Consider the following 19,635-nt stretch of genomic DNA (forward strand, 5'->3'; position numbering starts at 1 on the left):
CGCTTTGTAGTACTACGATTTAAAAATATTTTTTCACTTATAAATAAATGATCATATATTTAAATGGCGTTACGAATTTTACATTAGTTTATTTTCTACTCGTGACATTGTAAAAAAATATAAATAAAAGAAACATGATTATTGTACCGGTAATACGGTACGAGTTGAACGCGTAAGTATGGATTTGTAGCGTCGATCACGATCTCTCTCCTTCTCTGCATGCAGAACGCGGATATGGCGTCCCTTCAATTTTCGAAAATTATCCAGAACTTCAGAATCCCAGCATTTGAAACGTTTCAATTGCTTCTCATTCTTCTTCACGACTCACCGAGCCGCTCTCAATAGCTCAGTTTCCCGCACTCTCTCTCTCTCTCTCTCTCTCTCTCTCTCGCTCTCTCTCTCCCCCACCCCCTCCTTTTAGCCTTCATTTTTTCCCGTTTCCCATTTTTTAGGGTTTTCATTTTCTGGAAACATTTTTCTGTTCATTTTCTGGTGTTCTTGTTCCCCATTGAAATTTGTTCTCTGTACATTTTCCTGAACTGTAATTTTATTCATTTTGTTTTAATTTTCCAAATTTCATTTTAATTCCGCACTATTTTATTGTAATTTTTCCCATTTTACAAGAATTTTTTTTTTATTCATATTTCTTCATAGTTGATTCCCGTGATGTGTATCGAAATTTTGCGCGTCTCAATTCGTTTTCGGACCCAAATTTCTCTTTTATGTCATTGAATCTAAGGAAAACATCGATTTGTTGGAAGTTTGAATAGAACAGGGTGCAATTAGGGTTTCCAATCATATGCTGTTGGGCGCAAAGAATCGAGCTAGGTGTTGTTCAGGTCCCTGATCTGACCTGCAGAGATAGGGACTTGATTGGATTGCTTATTATTGTAGTTAATGTGATTGAAGAAGAAGATTGATTTGGATGTTGAAATTCATAGAAGGACCTGAGATTGGTGCTTTTATTATTTGATGGGGAACACATGTGTAGGACCAAATCTTGGGAAGGGTTTCTTTCAATCTTTTACTGCTGCCGTTTGGAGAAACCGGCCGCCGGAAAATAGGCTTCCTCCTCCCAATGAAGGAAATAGTAGCAAAAGTGCCCCAAGTTCAAATCATGATTCATCTATAGGAGGTAATGAGGGGAATAAAGCTCCTGATCATCAGGCTCCTAAAGCTATTGAGATTCCTCCTAATCCAGTTCAAAGCACACCGCCTCCAGCTGTGAAAATCGGTAATGATCCACATCAAAAGGCAGAACCTGAAAAACCTAATAAGCCGGAGGTTAAGGAGGAGGTGAGTAAGCCTCCTCAGGATGCTGAGAAATCAAAGAAACCTGCTCATATGAAGAGGATTTCGAGTGTTGGACTGCAAGTAGAATCGGTGTTAGGAAGGAAGACTGGGAATATAAAGGATGTTTATAGCTTGGGCAGGAAGCTTGGACAAGGGCAATTTGGGACGACGTTTCTCTGCGTGGAGAAGGAAACGAATAAAGAGTTTGCTTGCAAGTCGATTGCAAAGAGGAAATTGACAACACAAGAAGACGTGGAGGATGTTAGGAGGGAAATTCAGATAATGCATCATTTGGCAGGTCACCCCAATGTGATACAAATTGTCAGCGCTTATGAGGATGCTGTGGCAGTTCATGTTGTAATGGAACTGTGTGCAGGTGGGGAGCTTTTCGATAGAATTATACAAAGGGGGCATTACACAGAGAGAAAGGCAGCTAAGCTTGCAAGGGTTATCATTGGTGTCCTCGAAGCATGCCATTCTTTGGGTGTCATGCATCGGGACTTAAAGCCAGAGAATTTTCTATTTGTCAACCAGGAAGAGGACGCACCACTTAAGACAATAGATTTTGGGCTCTCAGTGTTCTTTAGGCCAGGTATGATATCACATTTATGGACTAGATTCATATCTGGAACCCATATGGAACAAATTAGATGCAAAGATATGTTGACCCTATTGTCATAAACCTATGAAATAAGTTATATGCTTTTGATTCATTATTCAGTTGGTATTTAATTGGTTTTTGGTAGAATTCCCTTACTATTTCTTCCTATTAATTGGTTTACTTTGATGAGTGTAAGGTTTTCGATTTTATACTTCTAGATTGTAATGGTGGTTCTGTGGAACTGGATTTGTTGGACTTGACCATTTTTATCTTACTTGATTGCTTCTAAGTAGTTACAAAAACGAACCTTCCTTGCTTTGACAAGTTGAATGTTTATGATTGTGATGTTAGGTCTCATATTCATGAAGTGAAAAGTAGTCGACCATAAGTGTGAAAATATTTTATCCATATATAAGCAAACTTTGTGAGATATCAGTTGAGAGAAAAAAAGGTGTGTAGATGGGGATATACTGGGAGAGGTAAGTGTGTGAAAGGTGGTGGCAGGGTAGATATCAAAATGTTTTTGGGGTGTGTGGCTTTGGAGGAGGGTGATCAAAACTGCTTTAGAGATAAAGATGGCCTTGTGCAATATATGAGTATGAATAATTCCCAACATCATCGTTGAAGCTTGAAAAATCAAGGATATGTATTGTTTGATATTAAATTGTGGCTTTTTATCCAAAATGGTCCCTAAGATTTGCATAACTCCTCATTTTGGTCCCTGAGATTTGAAATCAATAGAATTGGTTCCTGAGTTTGTTCACTATCAATCATTTTGGTCATTCCGTGAAAAATCTCCATCAAATAAGGATAAAATGACAAAAATACCCTCAAAATTTGTCAAATCATTTTGGCCTATTGTTTATTAAATTGAGGATAGTTTTGTCATTTTAATCTTTATTTAATATAACTATTCACGAAAGGACCAAAATGATTGATGATGGACAATCTCAGGGACCACTTGTATTGATTTCAAATATCAGGGACTAAAGTGAGAAGTTATGCAAGTCTCAAGAACCATTTTGGATAAAAAGCCTTAAATTGTTTACTTTTGTAATGGAGTGAAGTTAATTGTAGAAAAAGTTTCAGGTTCAAATTTTTAGTCGAATTTGCTTTCTTTCTTTTTTGAAGTCTGTCTTCAACATTTCAAGAATTGACAAGTTTGTTTGAGTTGGGTTAGTTGCTCCTGCCTGTAGCCTGTACGACACTTTGTAAGAGTAATATGGAGACCATGTGTCATAAGCTTGCCCTAACAGTATTAATTCGTCACACAAGGTTACATCAATTCATGTATAAGTTATAACTGTCATTTTGGGTAATTTTGTGGCTAACCTTTTGGAGCTATCTTGATATCATGTCATTTCTGGTAGACCAGAACAAAGATGCTATTTCATCTTTCGAATTTTTCATGCGTCTGGCCACAATATATGTTTTTTAATACATAAGGTAAAAGTAAGGACTTGAACATGAAAGACATGAAACTAATGAAACTATTGTAACACTTTGTTCATTATTTAAGCAGAACTATGCTAGCTAAAGGGGAGAAGAAATACTATTTGTTTATTGTCTTTTGTTAATTGGTTTTTCGTTTTCATTTCATTTCAAAATTATGTATGCAGCGTGTTAGACGACTCATGTTGCTTGTGTAAATTGCTTGCACCCCTCGGGGCACTTTTCAAAATAACTGCGAAGAGCACAAAGGATGCAATCCTAATTCACAGTAACTATTTAAGCGAGAATTCCTTCAGAAAAAAAGGATATAATTTTTGGTTAATTCTTAGAATGATCATGTTTCTGATAATCATGTTAATGTTTTGTTTCCTCCTCAAACGAATGATTCCCATGCCCGATAACTGCTACAAATCAGCATGTTAATATTACCAGTAAATCTCTGTTGTAAATGATATATTTTTTCTAAAGCCAGCATGCTGTCTGAATGTTGTCTTTGCTCATTCGAACTTATTTGACATACTTCACATTGTTAGACTGAATTCTTCCAATATCTGAATTATAACAAAAACCCATCTTCCCAGGAGAAACATTCACTGATGTTGTTGGGAGCCCTTACTATGTGGCACCAGAAGTACTACGGAAGCATTATGGTCAAGAATGTGATGTTTGGAGTGCTGGTGTGATCATTTATATCTTACTCAGTGGAGTGCCCCCTTTCTGGGATGGTGGGAATATCATGGCTTTATCTTATTGAATATTCGTTAAATTTTAGCCATATAAAAGTTACATCTAATCTCTAGTTTTTTTTAATGATGTTCTGGATCAGAAACGGAGCAAGGTATATTTGAGCAGGTATTAAAAGGCGAGCTTGATTTCATATCAGAACCATGGCCCAACATATCTGAAAGTGCTAAGGATTTGGTTCGGAGAATGCTTGTGAGGGACCCAAAAAAGCGGCTAACGGCCCATGAAGTTCTTTGTGAGTAAATTTTCTCTGCAAATTTTGAACTTCTTGTTGCAACCTTTAAGCTCCATTATATCATGCTATATTGATTTATTTTGCAGCAAGCGTCTTTTAAGCATCAATTTATATAACCAGATGGTTAAGTATGCATCAATATTTAGTGTGAACAAAGTGGTTTAGAATTAGATTAAGTAAGAATAATAAAATATAACATAAGTGGGCATTTATTACAGTTAACCCAACTGGATTTTTCTTTCCAAACATCTCACAAGAACCGACTTTGTGGCAAGTTGTAAACTTTTCAAATTAGAAGTATCTGTTAGTCCAGTGATTAATTGGGTAGCTTGAAAGTGTACTACATAGTTAGAAGTTAAATAGGTTTTTTGGAATTCACTTGCCCTTGGTGCTTGCATATCATGCTTATAGACTATCTGTTTTGGCCATATCAACGAGTTGATAATTGAACTTAGAATTGAAGGCAAAATTGTTGACCTGAGAGTCAGTTTTCTATTCAAACTGTTTGATCCTAAATGTTTTCAGCATTTCTTCTATCACGTACCATAGCATTGCATTAAGTACACTTTTGTCCTTGTAGGCCACCCATGGGTTCAGGTAGATGGTGTTGCTCCTGATAAACCACTTGATTCTGCTGTTCTAACTCGCTTGAAGCAATTCTCGGCCATGAACAAGCTCAAGAAAATTGCCATCAGGGTGAGTATACTCATCCTTAAATTTTGCAACCGTAAGGTTATGTTTGGATGAGGGCTTTGCAAATACCAAGGGATTTGGGGTAAATTAGTTAGAAATGCACTATTGATAAAGGGATTTGAAATGTTGCATCATTACAAAGCATAAACATGGGATTTACAAATGACTCCTTTCAACTAGTCATTTACAAATCCATCTTAATGCGTTGTGTCTACAGTCTACTTGTTTCAAATCCCTCCTCCTAATCTTTTGTAGTGCATTTCTAACTAATTTAGCTTTAATTCATTAATACTTGCAAATCCCTTGTCCAAACTTCAAACATATCCTAAAGGATTTTACAGGTCGGGTTTGCATGGTTATGACAATGTCATTAAAACTTCTGTGATAGTAATTTTTTTATTTTGCAATTCTGTGATTTAAAACAACTGCAAAAGAAAGATCTTAATAGTTTGGTGAAGGAATCTTGGGTTGTTTGCATGGATTTTATTTATAACATGAAGAAGCAAACATGGTTGATATTATCCTTGGTAGCCTAGCAATATTCCTGCTTGAAGACTGTTGCGATGGCTGGTTCTTCTGTTCGGGTATGACTTACCCATCTATGCTTGTTTTGTAGGTCATTGCAGAAAGCCTGTCTGAAGAGGAAATTGCAGGCCTCAAAGAAATGTTCAGGATGATAGACGCAGATAATAGTGGGCATATCTCCCTTGAGGAGCTGAAGAATGGTTTGGAAAGAGTGGGTGCTGACCTCAAGGATTCCGAAATCAGTTGGTTAATGCAAGCAGTAAGTGCTAGTTTTCGATCCACATAGAGATTTTTTGTAGTCTTGTAGAAAACATGATCAGTTTTTAGTTTTATTCCAATAATAGTTTTCCTTGTCCTACTGGATTTAATTAATATAGGTTGAATAGGCTAGAGTGCTATTATATTTAAGGATGTGCAAATCCAGAGTTATCTAATTAGTGAGGAAAATGCAAAAACGTATACTTAAGAATCATAAGATGACACAGATGTGGGAGTCGCAACATTGGCTAGAGTGGATGTGTTTTCCTCTGTGCACCCAAGTTATTTTGAATACATGTCCCTGCATTCTAGACTAGTTTAAAGTACAGTAGCGCTTTGTATAAAGAGAAGTATCTTAAGATGATTATTACTGTTAAATGAAATTTCTGTAAACATAGTCTATATTTGTATAGAGGAATGCTAGCACTATAAAGTATGATCAATAAGGAGAGAGGTTGGTTGTTTTATTTGGTTTCCTAGTATAACACTAGAACCATTACACACATTCTATGCATGTGGAGTGCGATGGAAGTTATAACAAGGAGAGAAAGCGTAGGGTCTGCGAGAGAGTAGGTTGCCTTTTGATTACCATATTATCTTTAGTTTTGAATTTATCAATTTCTTAGTTTAAGTGAGGCATAGTTCATGTTTCTTACGTTCCAATTGATGGAGTTTCATGAACAGCAGTATAGATCAACGATAAAGTGAGGTCAGTTTTCAAAATCACCTGGCTGAATCCTTCCTATGTGTCTTGGTTTCTAAGTCAAATCAGCAACTAGTAGTTTTTTGTTTTCTGATTTACGAAGGGTTTCCTTTTCTATTACTAATTCAGGCGGATGTAGACAACAGCGGTACCATAGACTATGGTGAATTCTTAGCAGCAATGCTCCACCTGAACAAGGTCCAGAAGGAGGATCACCTGTTCGCAGCATTCTCGTACTTCGACAGAGATGGAAGTGGGTACATTACTCGAGATGAGCTGCAACAGGCCTGTGAGAAGTTTGGCTTAGAAGATGTTCACTTAGACGATATAATACGTGAAGTTGACCAGGATAATGTAATTCATTCGACTCCCCGGGCAACATGCTCGATTCTCTTTTGCCTTTTCTTCCCTATGAAACTGTTATGGATACAAAATTGTTCATGATAATTTACTTTTATGCTTTTCAGGATGGGCGAATTGATTATAGTGAGTTTGTCGCTATGATGCAAGACACAGGTTTCGGCAAGGGATTACAAAGTAGCATGAGTAGAAAGGTAGCGTGAGTATTCGAATTCGAGGAAGCCCTCAAGCATTAGTACCTGATGTTATGCCTAGTCAACAACACAGTCTATATAGTGAATATGTACGTACTAATATTTGCTCCTTAAGAAAAATTAACAGAACTAGAGATGCATACTGTTGTAGAGATCAGCCAGATTTCAGGAGGTGAGAGAGTGTTAGGGCCCTGTTCTTTCTAGTGCTTTCGTTTTGTATTTACCATTAATTTAGTTTTGTATTAAGTATTTTCACTTTTGAAAGTACTGCAAGTCATCTGTTCTTGAAGCTATTTTTGTAATTGAATCTATTTTTCTTTGTACTAGTTCTCTTTCTATCATCGCAACTTTGCTTCTAGGGATCGATCTTCAGTCGAAATACGTGTTCCTGAAGGAATATACAAGAAATTTTGTCCATGCCTTCATCACATCCTTGAACAAAGCAGAGGTTATGTCACAAGATCAGATGAGCATTTGCATATAACCGTTCGTTCATTGGGCTATTACATTGCTTGCCTACTTCTTTTTTCCTAAAGGTGATTGGCTGGTGGCTTCGCTATAGCAGTCTACCCTTTCGGAAGCCAAGAAGAGTCCTAGAGGCATTTCAGCCTTCCTCTGGCCACCATCACTAGTACAAAAACACACTTGCGCGATGAGAACTTGCGCAACGTTGACAAGTAAGTGTCATGCAAGGACATTTTGCATGACGAAACTTTGCACAACGAAGCATACCGTCATGCAAAACCATTTTGCACAATGGGACTTTGAGCAACGAAGAATTTTGTCGCTCAAAACTGTTTAGCGCAACAAAGGTGTACCTTCGTCACACAATGTTGGGAAAAAAGCAGTAAAAGCCTTGGTTTGGCACCAGAAAATTGCGCGACGGAGCAAATGCGTCCCGCAAAGGGTTTTTGCTCAACTAAACAACTGTGTTGCACAAAGGGTTTTTGCACGATGTATTCACCAATGCGTTATGCAATGGGTGTTTGCGCAACGGAATAACAGCGTTGCGCAAAGGGTTTTTGTTCGACGAAGAAAATGTTTCACGCAAAGGGTTTTTACGTGACGTACCAACCTATGCGTCATGCAAAGGGTGCTTGTGCGACTGAACAACCGTGTTGCGCAAAGGGTTTTCGCACAAGGGACAACTGTGTTGTGCAAACACCCTTTGCATGATGGTATAAGTCTTTGTTGCGCAAAGAGCCTTTGCACGATGTGGTTGGTTCATCATGCAATTTTCTGGAAAAAATCATTGCAATCGAAGTTAAAATAACGATCGAATTAGTTCATTGTATTCATATAGGGTCAAGGAGTGTAGTTGTAAAAAATTATCAAAATCGGAGTTAAAATAATAGTTAAATAGTGATTTTTCGTTTATAACTGTCGAAAAGTTTTGTCCCGTTACCTTATCTCTGAATTTTGTTTTTGGGGTGTGCTATCCACACACCCCATTTTACTTCTGATACATCTCTTTATAATTTCTGTTTGTTGATCTTCTTCAATTCATCCGATCCGACAGTCGAAAATTAAAAAGGTGTGTAAGAAGTAAAATCGGATGTGTGGATATCACATCCCTTGGTTTTCACAATTTTTGGCTATATGATCCCGAATTATATGCAAACAAGTTTGACGGTTGGATCGTTGAAACTAGTTTCGTAGAATGCGTATCCCATCAAAACAATAGATTCACTAACACTTAGAGTTTATTTATACTTTCATTAAGTATAACATAAGATTTTGTGGTATCCATTAGTGTAAATATTTTAAATTGAAGACGAGTTCATTCATTATATTCATATAGGGTCAAAGAGTGTAGCTGTAAAAAATCATCAAAATCCGAGTTAAAATAACCGTTAAATCGTGATTTTTCGTTTTTAACCATAAAAAAGTTTTGTCTCGTTACTTGATATCTGAATGTTTTCTTTTCACGATTTTTGGCATATGCGATCTCGAAGTATATAAAAACAAGTTTGACGATTGAATCGTTAAAACTAGTTTCGTAGAATGCGTATCTCGTCAAAACAATAGATTCACGAACACTTAGAGTTTGTTTATACTTTCATTAAGTATAACATAAGATTTTGTGGTATCCATTAGTGTAAATATTTTAAATTGAAGATCGAGTTTATTCATTGTATTCATATAGGGTCAAGGAGTATAGCTGTAAAAAAATCATCAAAATCGGAGTTACAATAATCGTTAAATTGTGATTTTTTTGTTCATAACCGTCGAAAAATTTTGTCCCGTTACTTGATATCTGAATGTTTGTTTTTCGCAATTTTTTGCGTATACAATCTCGAAGTATATGCAAACAAGTTTGATGGTTGGATCGTTGAAACTAGTTTCGTAAAATGCGTATCCCATCAAATTTGACGTAGGTACTATTGTCGCGCAAAAGATCTTTGTGTGACGCGGGTTACTTCTTCGTTGCGCAAACCCTGCTTTCACGACCTTTGCGCGACGGTTTGACACGACAAAGAAGTCGTTGGGCTAATTTTTAGGCAACGTTTTTTGACTTTGCGTGACGAACTATGCGTCGTCACACAAACTGTTTTTTGTACTAATGCATCGTGTGATTCACCAGCGTCAATAATCAAACCCAAATGTGTCATGTGGAATACAAATTTAAAATTTGTTTCCAACCACTAGGCCACCTCGTGATGGTTGCCTGCCTACTGTTGACTTTTCATATTGTGTCGGTTACTTTTATCTTTCATAACCTTGGCATGTTCCTCATCCTCACCATTTGCAATCCATCATATAACACTGAGATTCATATGAATATTGTGTCGGTTCCTTTTATCTTTCTTGGTATGTTCCCCATCCTCACCATTTACAATCCATCATATAACATTGAGATTCGTATGAATATTGTGTTGGTTACTTTTATCTTTCATGAATTTGGCATGCTCCTCATCCTCACCATTTGCACTCCAAACCTTCTTTTTCTCTTAAACGCGTCGATTTGGAATCTGAGTTCATGGTTCAGCTTATGTTAGAAAATTCTATTGGATGCACCCGTCTATCTCATACAATACATTTGTCATGCTGGCATAGTTTATCAAACTCATATTTCGTTAATTCACACAAATTTTCGAACCACAAACACAAGTATGTGGACTAGTCGCACTTATGGATCGTTTTCGGAGGTTATGTATAACGGACGTACAAGAACTTTTCCACAGAAAACAACAACATTCATGCATCGTGGTCCTTTATATTTGATGCAGCCACCGTAAGTGATACGACGAGGCCTAGAATGCTAAACACACGTACACAGATTTATAAGTAATAGTCCATCAGCAGGGGCTAGTTAACAGCCATGGTCAAAATTTAATTAATTTGTTGGTAAAAAGTAAAGCCATCCCTGATAATTAATGAACCCTTGTATAAATGCATACATGTCAGTGGTACTGATAAAGTGCAATGTCCACACCCCACAGTTGATATAGGGCTAGAGATCGAGCACGTACTAAACCATCTAATTTGCCTAATGGACCGCCATAGCTGTTGGCCAAAATGCTTGAAATGAAACCATGTGATGATACGTCCTACAAACAGGGAAGAGAACGATGCTCCAGGTCGAGTTTTAAGAGACCACTTCAATCTGTTAGGGCTTTGCATTCAATGTCTATATAGATCCGATCATGGAGACTGAATAATCGGTAGTGAACTGGATACAGGACGCGTTTACAAATTCGTATTCAAAAGGAAGGGAATTAAATCGAGGTGGAATCAAAATCAGATTCTTATTAAAACTGTTACTGATACTTCATGAAATTGGAATATGAATGATATTGATTTATATAAACTATTTACTCATTCACATAGAAATAAAAACTAATGTAATTATTAAAATGTCCTTGTGTCAGATAATTTTTTTTATTTTTATTTTTTTGGATTCAAACACCCCAAAACAGGGCCAGCCAGAACAAAGGGCCAAACAGAAAGCAAAAACACCCGATCTGCAGTGTGGTGGGGATCCACCCTTCTTCCCTGCCGTTCGTGGCTGTTCACCAAATCCTCTCTGACAAACGCCCTAGGGAATAAGGGTATGCCGTTCACACCAATCCAAGCAATCAATTTGTGACTTGTAGCCCCAAATTGGTCTGCAACATTAGCATAAAGAAGGGTCTGCCGTTCCAGGAAAGGGTGTAAGGGTGGTGTCGTGGTGATGGTCAAGGTGTAAGGAGTCAGCAGAGGAGAAACGAAGGAGAGGGTGCGCGACTGGTGGAAGGTACAAGGGTATTTTGGGTAGAAATGTTTGGTTCCAGAAGGAGGCTTCCTCCAGGAATTCAATTCTCACTCCATATAGGTAATTGAATTCCATAAGATTAAAGAATTCGATTCTAGATTTTAAGTGGGTCCCACTTACTTTTTCATTCCTTACATGTTGGTAAGCGCCGGAATGCTTCGGAAATAGTCTAATTCCGTTTTTTTCCATTCCATTTCCATTTGGTAAACACGCCCCCATTGTATTCAATAATTTCTTATTCAAATGATTAAAGAAATTAATTAATACCTTTTCCATCGAAGTTCAAGTTTTGTAGTTTTTTTGTTTCCATTAAGATAATGTTCTATAGTTAGACTTATGTTGTTCAAAAGATGTATACTTTGCATATAATGAATCTAGAACACATAGACCGCATATGCAATATATGTAAGTAGGTGCTCTCCTATACCTAGTAAACAAAATTGGCAAGAATTCAAACCCTAATTTAGTACTGAATATTTCTTAGCGATATTGAGGATGTGAGATTTGAACTTAAGACCTTCTGTGCAATGAAGAATACTTTTAATTAACTGATTGTGTTACAAACCCTTTCTAAATTGGTAGCTAGAGTTCTTCATTTGTAGAAAACACTGAAGAAAATATAGTCTCCTAATAAATTCTTTGATGGTCACTTCATAGTGTCCCCATATATACTAAAGAACGAAAGGCAACATTATTAGGATCGTTTGAGTGACATTTTTATTTAAGAATCATAAGATGATGCAAATGTGGGAGCAGCCACATTGGATAGAGTGGATTTGTTTTTCTCTATGCACCCAAGTTAATTTGAATCCCCCATCCTTGCATTCTAGATTAGTTTAAAGTACAATTGCTCTTTGTATAAAAAGAAGGATCTTAAGATGATTATTACTTTTAAATGAAAATTCTGTACGACAGTCTATATCAAACTTTGTATAGGGGAGTGCTAGCACTATAAAGTATGAACAATAAGGAGAGCTTGGTTGTTTTATTTGGTTTCCTAGTATAATACTTGAAGCATTACACACATGCTATGCATGTGGAGTGTGAGGAGAGAAAACGTTAGGTCTGCGAGAGAGTAAGTTGGATTTTGATTACCATATAATCTTTAGTTTTGAATTTATCAATTTCTTAATTTAAGTGAGGTATGCATGGTTCATGTTTCTTATGTTCCAATTGATGGAGTTTCATCAACAACAGTATAGATGAAAGATAAAGTGAGGTCATTTTCAAGATCACCTCGCTGAATCCTTCCCATGTGTCTAGGTTTCTAAATCAAATCGGGAACTAGTAGTTTTCTGTTTCCTGATTAATGAAGGGTTTTCTATTACTATTACTAATTTTCAGGCGGATGTAGACAATGTTGGAAATTCAACTCAAAACAAGTTGGTGCTAGCCATTGTTGAAAAACAATGTCAAAGTTAGGCAATGTTAGGTATGGTTGAATAAAAATTATTAGGTGCAATTAATGTGTTTTGTGTTGTAATAAATAATCTTAGTTTAATCATTTGGTTTCCTATAAATACCCAAGTTCTCAAGCATTGTAAATCATCCCATCCCACTTCCAATTGTGAAGAAGCTTGTAAGCTTTCTTATTCCAATAGTTTGTAAACCTTTTTCATATATCAAAGTCCAAGTGTTTTGCCAAAGCTTGTTGCTTCCCTCCTTTCTCTATTTCTTTCTTTGTCCAATTTTATTTGAGAGTGCAAAGAGAAAGAGGTGTGATAGAGTTTGTAAACTTATCACCCACATATTTTGGTATTGAGTTAGTAAACTGTCAAATACCAACAATTGGTATCAGAGCCAGAATACCATTCTGGCAGGTGCAGCAGTTATGGCGTCCAACTTAGTGCAACTCCAAGTTCCCACATTGAAGAAAGAAAATTATGAAAGATGGTGCATCCAATTCAAAGCATTGTTTGGATCACAGGAGCTATGGGAAGTTGTCAGTAGTGGGTATGTTGTACCCACTGCCGAGCAAGAAGCCGTATATACTGCGGATCAAAGGAACACTCTCAAGGACTTACGAAAGAAGGACCAAAAGGCGCTGTATCTTCTATACCAGGGTTTGGAAGATTCAACGTTCGAGAAGGTTGCAGAAGCAACAACGAGCAAGCAAGTATGGGATACACTCAGTACAATCTACAAAGGAGTAGATCGAGTCAAGAAAGTGAGGTTACAATCACTTCGAGCAGATTTTGAAACTGCTCATATGAATGAAGGGGAGAGCATCTCCGACTATCACTCAAGGCTCATTGTGATAGTAAATCAGATGAGGAGAAATGGCGAGAGACTCGATGAAGTACGAGTTGTGGAGAAGATACTCCGGTCACTCACATCTAAGTTTGAGCATGTGGTGACTGCCATTGAGGAATCCAAGGATTTGGAGGTGATGAGCGCAGAAGAGCTACTAGGATCCCTCCTAGTTCACGAGCAACGCATTCAGAAGAATGCAAGCCCCACAACGCTAGAGCAAGCTTTGGAGTCAAAGTTGAATATTGACAAACCAAATAAAGGTCGTGGGCAGTGGAACTCACGTCGTGGGAGCTCATCCAACCGTAGCCGAGGACGAGCCCGAGGAAGAGGTCTAGGCTATGCACAAAATCAAGGTCAGTCTCAGGAGTGGAGATCTACTCGAGGAAAGGCGCATATCCAGTGTCACAACTGTAAGCAATATGGACATTATGCCAATGAATGTTCACATAAAAATGGTGAGCATGTCAACATGGCAGAATCAAGTGGAAATACTGATGAAGAACTTACAGTCTTACTAGCACACCATGATTCCAGTAGCCAACAAGATGTTTGGTATTTGGACTCTGGTGCAAGCAATCACATGTGTGGAAAGAAGGAGTTTTTTGCCGAACTCAAAAAAGGGGCCTATGGATCTGTAAGTCTTGGTGACTCCTCAAAGTTGCCAGTTGAAGGCAAAGGGAAGATCAAGATCATCCAGAAGGATGGAAGAGAAGAATACATCTCCGATACCTACTACATACCAGGTATGAAGAGCAACATTCTGAGCATTGGTCAACTGCTCCAGAAAGGGTACATTATACATATGGAGAACATGCTTCTCACTCTCAGGAATGCAAGGAGAAAGCTTATTGCACGTGTTCGAATGTCAAAGAACCGGATGTTTCCGTTGAATTTGAACACAAAGATTGGAAGCTGCAACATCGGTGTAATGGAAGATGAGTCATGGAAATGGCATCTTCGATTTGGCCATCTTAATTTCAATGGCCTAAAGTTGCTGTCAAGTGGAGGAATGGTTCGTGGTCTACCCCAGATTGAAGCCACACGCCAAGTATGTGAAGGTTGTGTGCTTGGCAAGCAAGCACGACTATCGTTCCCTGTTGGTGATACATGGAGAGCAAAGGCACCACTGCAGTTGGTGCACACAGATATATGTGGTCCATTGGATCCCATGTCTTATGGAGGTAATAGGTATTTTATTACCTTCATTGATGATTTCAGTAGAAAGACTTGGGTCTATTTTCTCAAGGAGAAGTCAGCTGCCCTAAAAATTTTCAAGGAGTTCAAGGCACTCACAGAGGCAGAAAGTAACCACAAGCTTGTGGCTGTGAGATCAGATAGAGGTGGAGAGTACACCTCCAATGCTTTCCAAGCATACTGCAAGGAGCAAGGAATTAGGCATCAACTTACTGCTGCCTATACCCCACAGCAAAATGGGATAGCCGAAAGAAAGAATCGAACCATCCTTGACATGACAAGGTCCATGCTTAAGGAGAAGAATTTGCCAAAAGAGTTATGGGCAGAAGCTGTAGCTTGTTCGATTTATTTGTTGAATCGATGTCCAACAAAGAGTGTCAAGAGGATGACACCACAAGAGGCTTGGAGTGGATACAAGCCGAATGTTACACACCTAAGAATTTTTGGGTGTGTTGCATATGCTCAAGTTCCAGAAGCCAAGAGGAGGAAACTTGATGATAGAGGTGAGAAGTGTGTGTTTGTGGGCTATAGTGAAGAGTCCAAGGCATACAAGCTCTACAACCCACTAACTGGCAAACTAGTGGTTAGTAGAGATGTCATCTTCAGTGAGGAAGAGACATGGACGTGGAACAACAAAGAAGTCAGTAAAGAGAAGATCGTCTCCACTGATTTTGAAGAACCAGAAGTTGTACCACCGATTGAGCAACAGCCTGCTCAAACAATCACAACAACTCCAGTGCACAGAATTGCAAGGAGTGGTCCTACATCTAGTGAGGAAAGCAGCTCCTCAACTCCAGTGAGGTTAAGGAGTCTCACAGAGATTTATGGACAAGAAGAAGAAGAAGAAACCAACCTTTTCTGCTTGTATGCAGACCACGAGCCTTTCTCATTCAATGAAGCTGTGGAAGAAGATTGTTGGAAGAAAGCCATGGAAGAAGAGATCCATGCCATCGAGAAGAATGACACTTGGGAGCTGACAAAGCTCCCACCAAATCAGAAGGCTATTGGTGTCAAGTGGGTTTACAAGATCAAACGCACTGCAGATGGGAGTGTGGATCGATACAAATCAAGGCTTGTAGCAAAGGGCTACAAACAGAAGTATGGAGTGGACTATGATGAAGTCTATGCTCCAGTTGCGAGACTTGACACGGTAAGATTGCTAATCTCTCTTGCCGCACATCATAAATGGAAAATTTATCAACTAGATGTCAAGTCAGCCTTCCTTAATGGAGTACTTGAGGAAGAAGTGTACGTGGAACAACCGGAAGGCTTCCAAGTACAAGGAGAAGAAGATAAGGTGTATCGTTTGAAGAAGGCTTTGTACGGCCTCAAGCAAGCACCACGAGCCTGGAACTCAAGGATCGACAACTACCTTCACCAAAATGGATTTCAGAAATGTCCATACGAGCATTCAGTTTACATGAAGAATGGTGAAAAAGGGGAGTTCTTAATTATTTGTCTCTATGTAGATGATTTATTGTTTACAGGAAACAATGAGGCAATGTTCCATGAGTTCAAGCAATCCATGTTCAGTGAATTCGAGATGACTGACAATGGATTAATGTCATACTTTCTTGGCATAGAAGTGAAGCAAGAAAGTGATGGTATCTACATCTCTCAACAAAGGTACATGAGAGACATATTGAAGAAGTTCAATATGGACAAGTGCAACACTGTCAATACCCCAGTCGCAACTGGATTGAAGCTGTCCAAAGAAGGAGAGGGTGAGTTTGTAAACTCAACAGTGTACAAAAGCCTCGTTGGAAGCCTAAGGTACCTTACAATCACAAGACCTGATATAGTTTATGGTGTTGGACTCGTGAGTCGATACATGGAAACACCAAGGGAGTCTCATTGGCTGGCCGCCAAGAGAATTTTGAGGTACATAAGAGGTACTCTAAACTATGGTCTATTTTATAATTTTGGTGAAGATGCAAAATTATTTGGTTATTCAGATAGTGATTGGGGAGGTGACCAAGATGAAAGGAAAAGCACAACTGGCTATGTGTTTTTTCTAGGATCAACAGCTTTCTCATGGACTTCAAAGAAGCAATCAATTGTTGCTTTGTCATCATGTGAAGCCGAGTATGTTGCTGTAGCCTCAACCGTGTGTGAGGCAATTTGGTTAAGAAATCTGTTGAAGTCAGTGTGTCATCCACAAGTGGAATCGACTGTGATTCATGTAGATAACGTGTCTGCAATCAAACTTGCAAAGAATCCTGTTCAACATGGAAGGAGCAAGCACATTGATACCAGGTTCCATTTTCTAAGGGACCATGTGAAGCAAAAGACAATTGAACTTGTTTACTGTCACACCAAGGAACAAGTGGCAGACATCTTCACAAAGCCATTGCCAATTGAAACATTCCGGCTACTGCGTGAAATGCTAGGAATGAAGGCGTTTTGATTTGAGGAGGTGTGTTGGAAATTCAACTCAAAACAAGTTGGTGCTAGCCATTGTTGAAAAACAATGTCAAAGTTAGGCAATGTTAGGTATGGTTGAATAAAAATTATTAGGTGCAATTAATGTGTTTTGTGTTGTAATAAATAATCTTAGTTTAATCATTTGGTTTCCTATAAATACCCAAGTTCTCAAGCATTGTAAATCATCCCATCCCACTTCCAATTGTGAAGAAGCTTGTAAGCTTTCTTATTCCAATAGTTTGTAAACCTTTTTCATATATCAAAGTCCAAGTGTTTTGCCAAAGCTTGTTGCTTCCCTCCTTTCTCTATTTCTTTCTTTGTCCAATTTTATTTGAGAGTGCAAAGAGAAAGAGGTGTGATAGAGTTTGTAAACTTATCACCCACATATTTTGGTATTGAGTTAGTAAACTGTCAAATACCAACAGACAACAGCGGTACCATAGACTATGGTGAATTCATAGCAGCAATGCTCCACCTGAACAATGTCCAGAAGGATGATCACCTGTTCGCAGCATTCTACTACTTCCTCAAAGATGGAAGTGGGTACATTACTCGAAATGAGCTGCAACAGGCCTGTGAGAAGTTTGGCTTAGAAGATATTCACTTAGACGATATAACACGTGATATTAGTACATATATTCACTATATAGACTATGTTGTTCCTTAAGAAAACTTAAAAGAACTAGAGATGCATACTGTTGTAGAGATCAGCCAGATTTCAGGGGGTGATAGAGTGTTAGGGCCCTGTTATTTCTAGTGTTTTCGTTTTGTATTTACCATTAATTTAGTTTGTATTAAGTATTTTCACTTTTGAAAGTAGTGCAAGTCATCTGTTCTTGAAGCCATTTTTATAATTGAATCCATTTTTCCTTGTACTAGTTCTCCGTCTATCATCGCAACTTTGATTCTAGGGATCAGTCTTCATTTGAAGTACGTGTGGCTGAAGGAATATGCAAGAAATGTTCTCCACGCCTTCATCATATTGTTGAACAAAGCAGAAGTTATGTCACAAGATAAAATGATCAATTTGCATAATACCATTTGTTCATTAAGCTATAACATTGCCTGCCTACTACTTTTTTTTTTTTTTTTTTCTTTTTTGAAAGGAGACTAGCTGGTGGCTTTGCCACAGTAGTCCACCATTTCGGGGGCTGAGAAGACTCACAAAGGCATTATAGCCTGCCCTTAGCCACCATCGTGTGATTCACCAGCACTAGAAATCAAAACTCATAACGTGTCCTATGAAATACGGGCCTAGAATTTGTCCCCAATTACTTGGTCATCCCGTGGTGGTTGCCTGCCTACTGTTGATTTTTCATATTGGGTTGTTACTTTTATTTTTCATGACCTTGACGTGCAAACCATAGTATAATAGTGAGACTCGTATGAATATTGTGTCGGTTACTTTTATCTTTCATGACCTTCGCATGGTCCTCGTCGTCACCATTGCACTCCAAACCACCTTCTTCTCTTAAGCGATTCGATTTGGAGTTTGAGTTCATGGTTTAGCTTATGTTAGAATATTCTATTGGATGCACTGGCCCATCTCATACACCACATTCGTAATGCTGACGTAGTGTATTGAACTCATCTTTCGTTAATTCCACAAATTTTTGAACCACAAACACTAGTATGTGGACTAGTCGGACTTATGGATCGTTTTTGGAGGTTATGTACAAGGGACGTATAAGAACTTTTCTAAAGAAACCAACGAAGTTGTCTTCCAATAAATGGCTATATGTCAACATTCATGCATCGTGGTCCTTTATATGTCATGCAGCCACCGTATGTGAATCGACGAGTCCTTGAACAACAGTTGTATGCATCAACATGCTAGCTTAATTGTCATCTTCCTACATATCAATCTATGTTATACGACGCTATCACGAATTGGGCCTCTCACATTCAAATACCATAATTTTTCTTTGCAGTGATGCCATATTCTTAAATATCAAAATTAACAAATAACGTTATATATTTGCATTGTAAATTTTCGAAACCTGTATTGAGTGTCCTGTGCAGTCGCTTCACTTGCTCATCACCACAACCGCCTCTGATTTTCTTGGGTGCTGGAAACTGAAAGTAAAACTGTCGGTTGTATGCTGCTTCTTTGTGCCACATTTCAATTTTTACATATTGATCTTGGTGTAAAAATGAATTTGCTAGCTGCTGGTTTAATTTGTTGGTAAAATGTAAAGCCATCCCTAATAATTAATGCACCCTTGTATATATGCATGTATGTCAGTCGTGCTGATAAAGTGTAATGTCCACACCCGGCCCACAGTTGATATTAGCCTATAGGGGCTAGAGATCGAGCACGTACTAAACCTTCAAATTTGTCTAATGGACCGCCATAGCTGTTGGCCAGAATGCTTGAAATGAAACCATGTGATATGTCCTACAAACAGGAAAGAGAATGATGCTCCAGATCGAGTTTTAAGAGACCTCTTC

The 19,635-nt window shown here is 38.2% G+C and overlaps 1 protein-coding gene across 1 annotated transcript; it reads left to right on the forward strand.

Moving 5' to 3' along the window:
• The first annotated feature begins 261 nt into the window (after window positions 1–261).
• On the forward strand, window positions 262–7,537 carry LOC137744974 (calcium-dependent protein kinase 20-like). The gene is made up of 7 exons (XM_068484812.1): window positions 262–1,885; window positions 3,928–4,071; window positions 4,173–4,325; window positions 4,906–5,021; window positions 5,635–5,802; window positions 6,634–6,858; window positions 6,972–7,537. The coding sequence occupies exons 1-7, from the start codon at window positions 973–975 to the stop codon at window positions 7,065–7,067; spliced, it is 1,815 nt and encodes a 604-aa protein (XP_068340913.1). The 5' UTR covers window positions 262–972; the 3' UTR covers window positions 7,068–7,537.
• The last annotated feature ends 12,098 nt before the right edge of the window (window positions 7,538–19,635 follow it).

The sequence above is a fragment of the Pyrus communis genome, chromosome 9 (assembly GCF_963583255.1).
Source record: "Pyrus communis chromosome 9, drPyrComm1.1, whole genome shotgun sequence".
Lineage (NCBI taxonomy): Eukaryota > Viridiplantae > Streptophyta > Magnoliopsida > Rosales > Rosaceae > Pyrus > Pyrus communis.

Excerpts from the sequence above, each read along its gene's own strand:
- LOC137744974 (XM_068484812.1), top strand. The coding sequence starts at position 973 with ATGGGGAACACATGTGTAGGACCAAATCTTGGGAAGGGTTTCTTTCAA. Across the intron at positions 4,072-4,172 it reads AGTGCCCCCTTTCTGGGATG|AAACGGAGCAAGGTATATTT; the intron begins GTGGGAATATCA and ends GTTCTGGATCAG. Across the intron at positions 6,859-6,971 it reads GTGAAGTTGACCAGGATAAT|GATGGGCGAATTGATTATAG; the intron begins GTAATTCATTCG and ends TATGCTTTTCAG.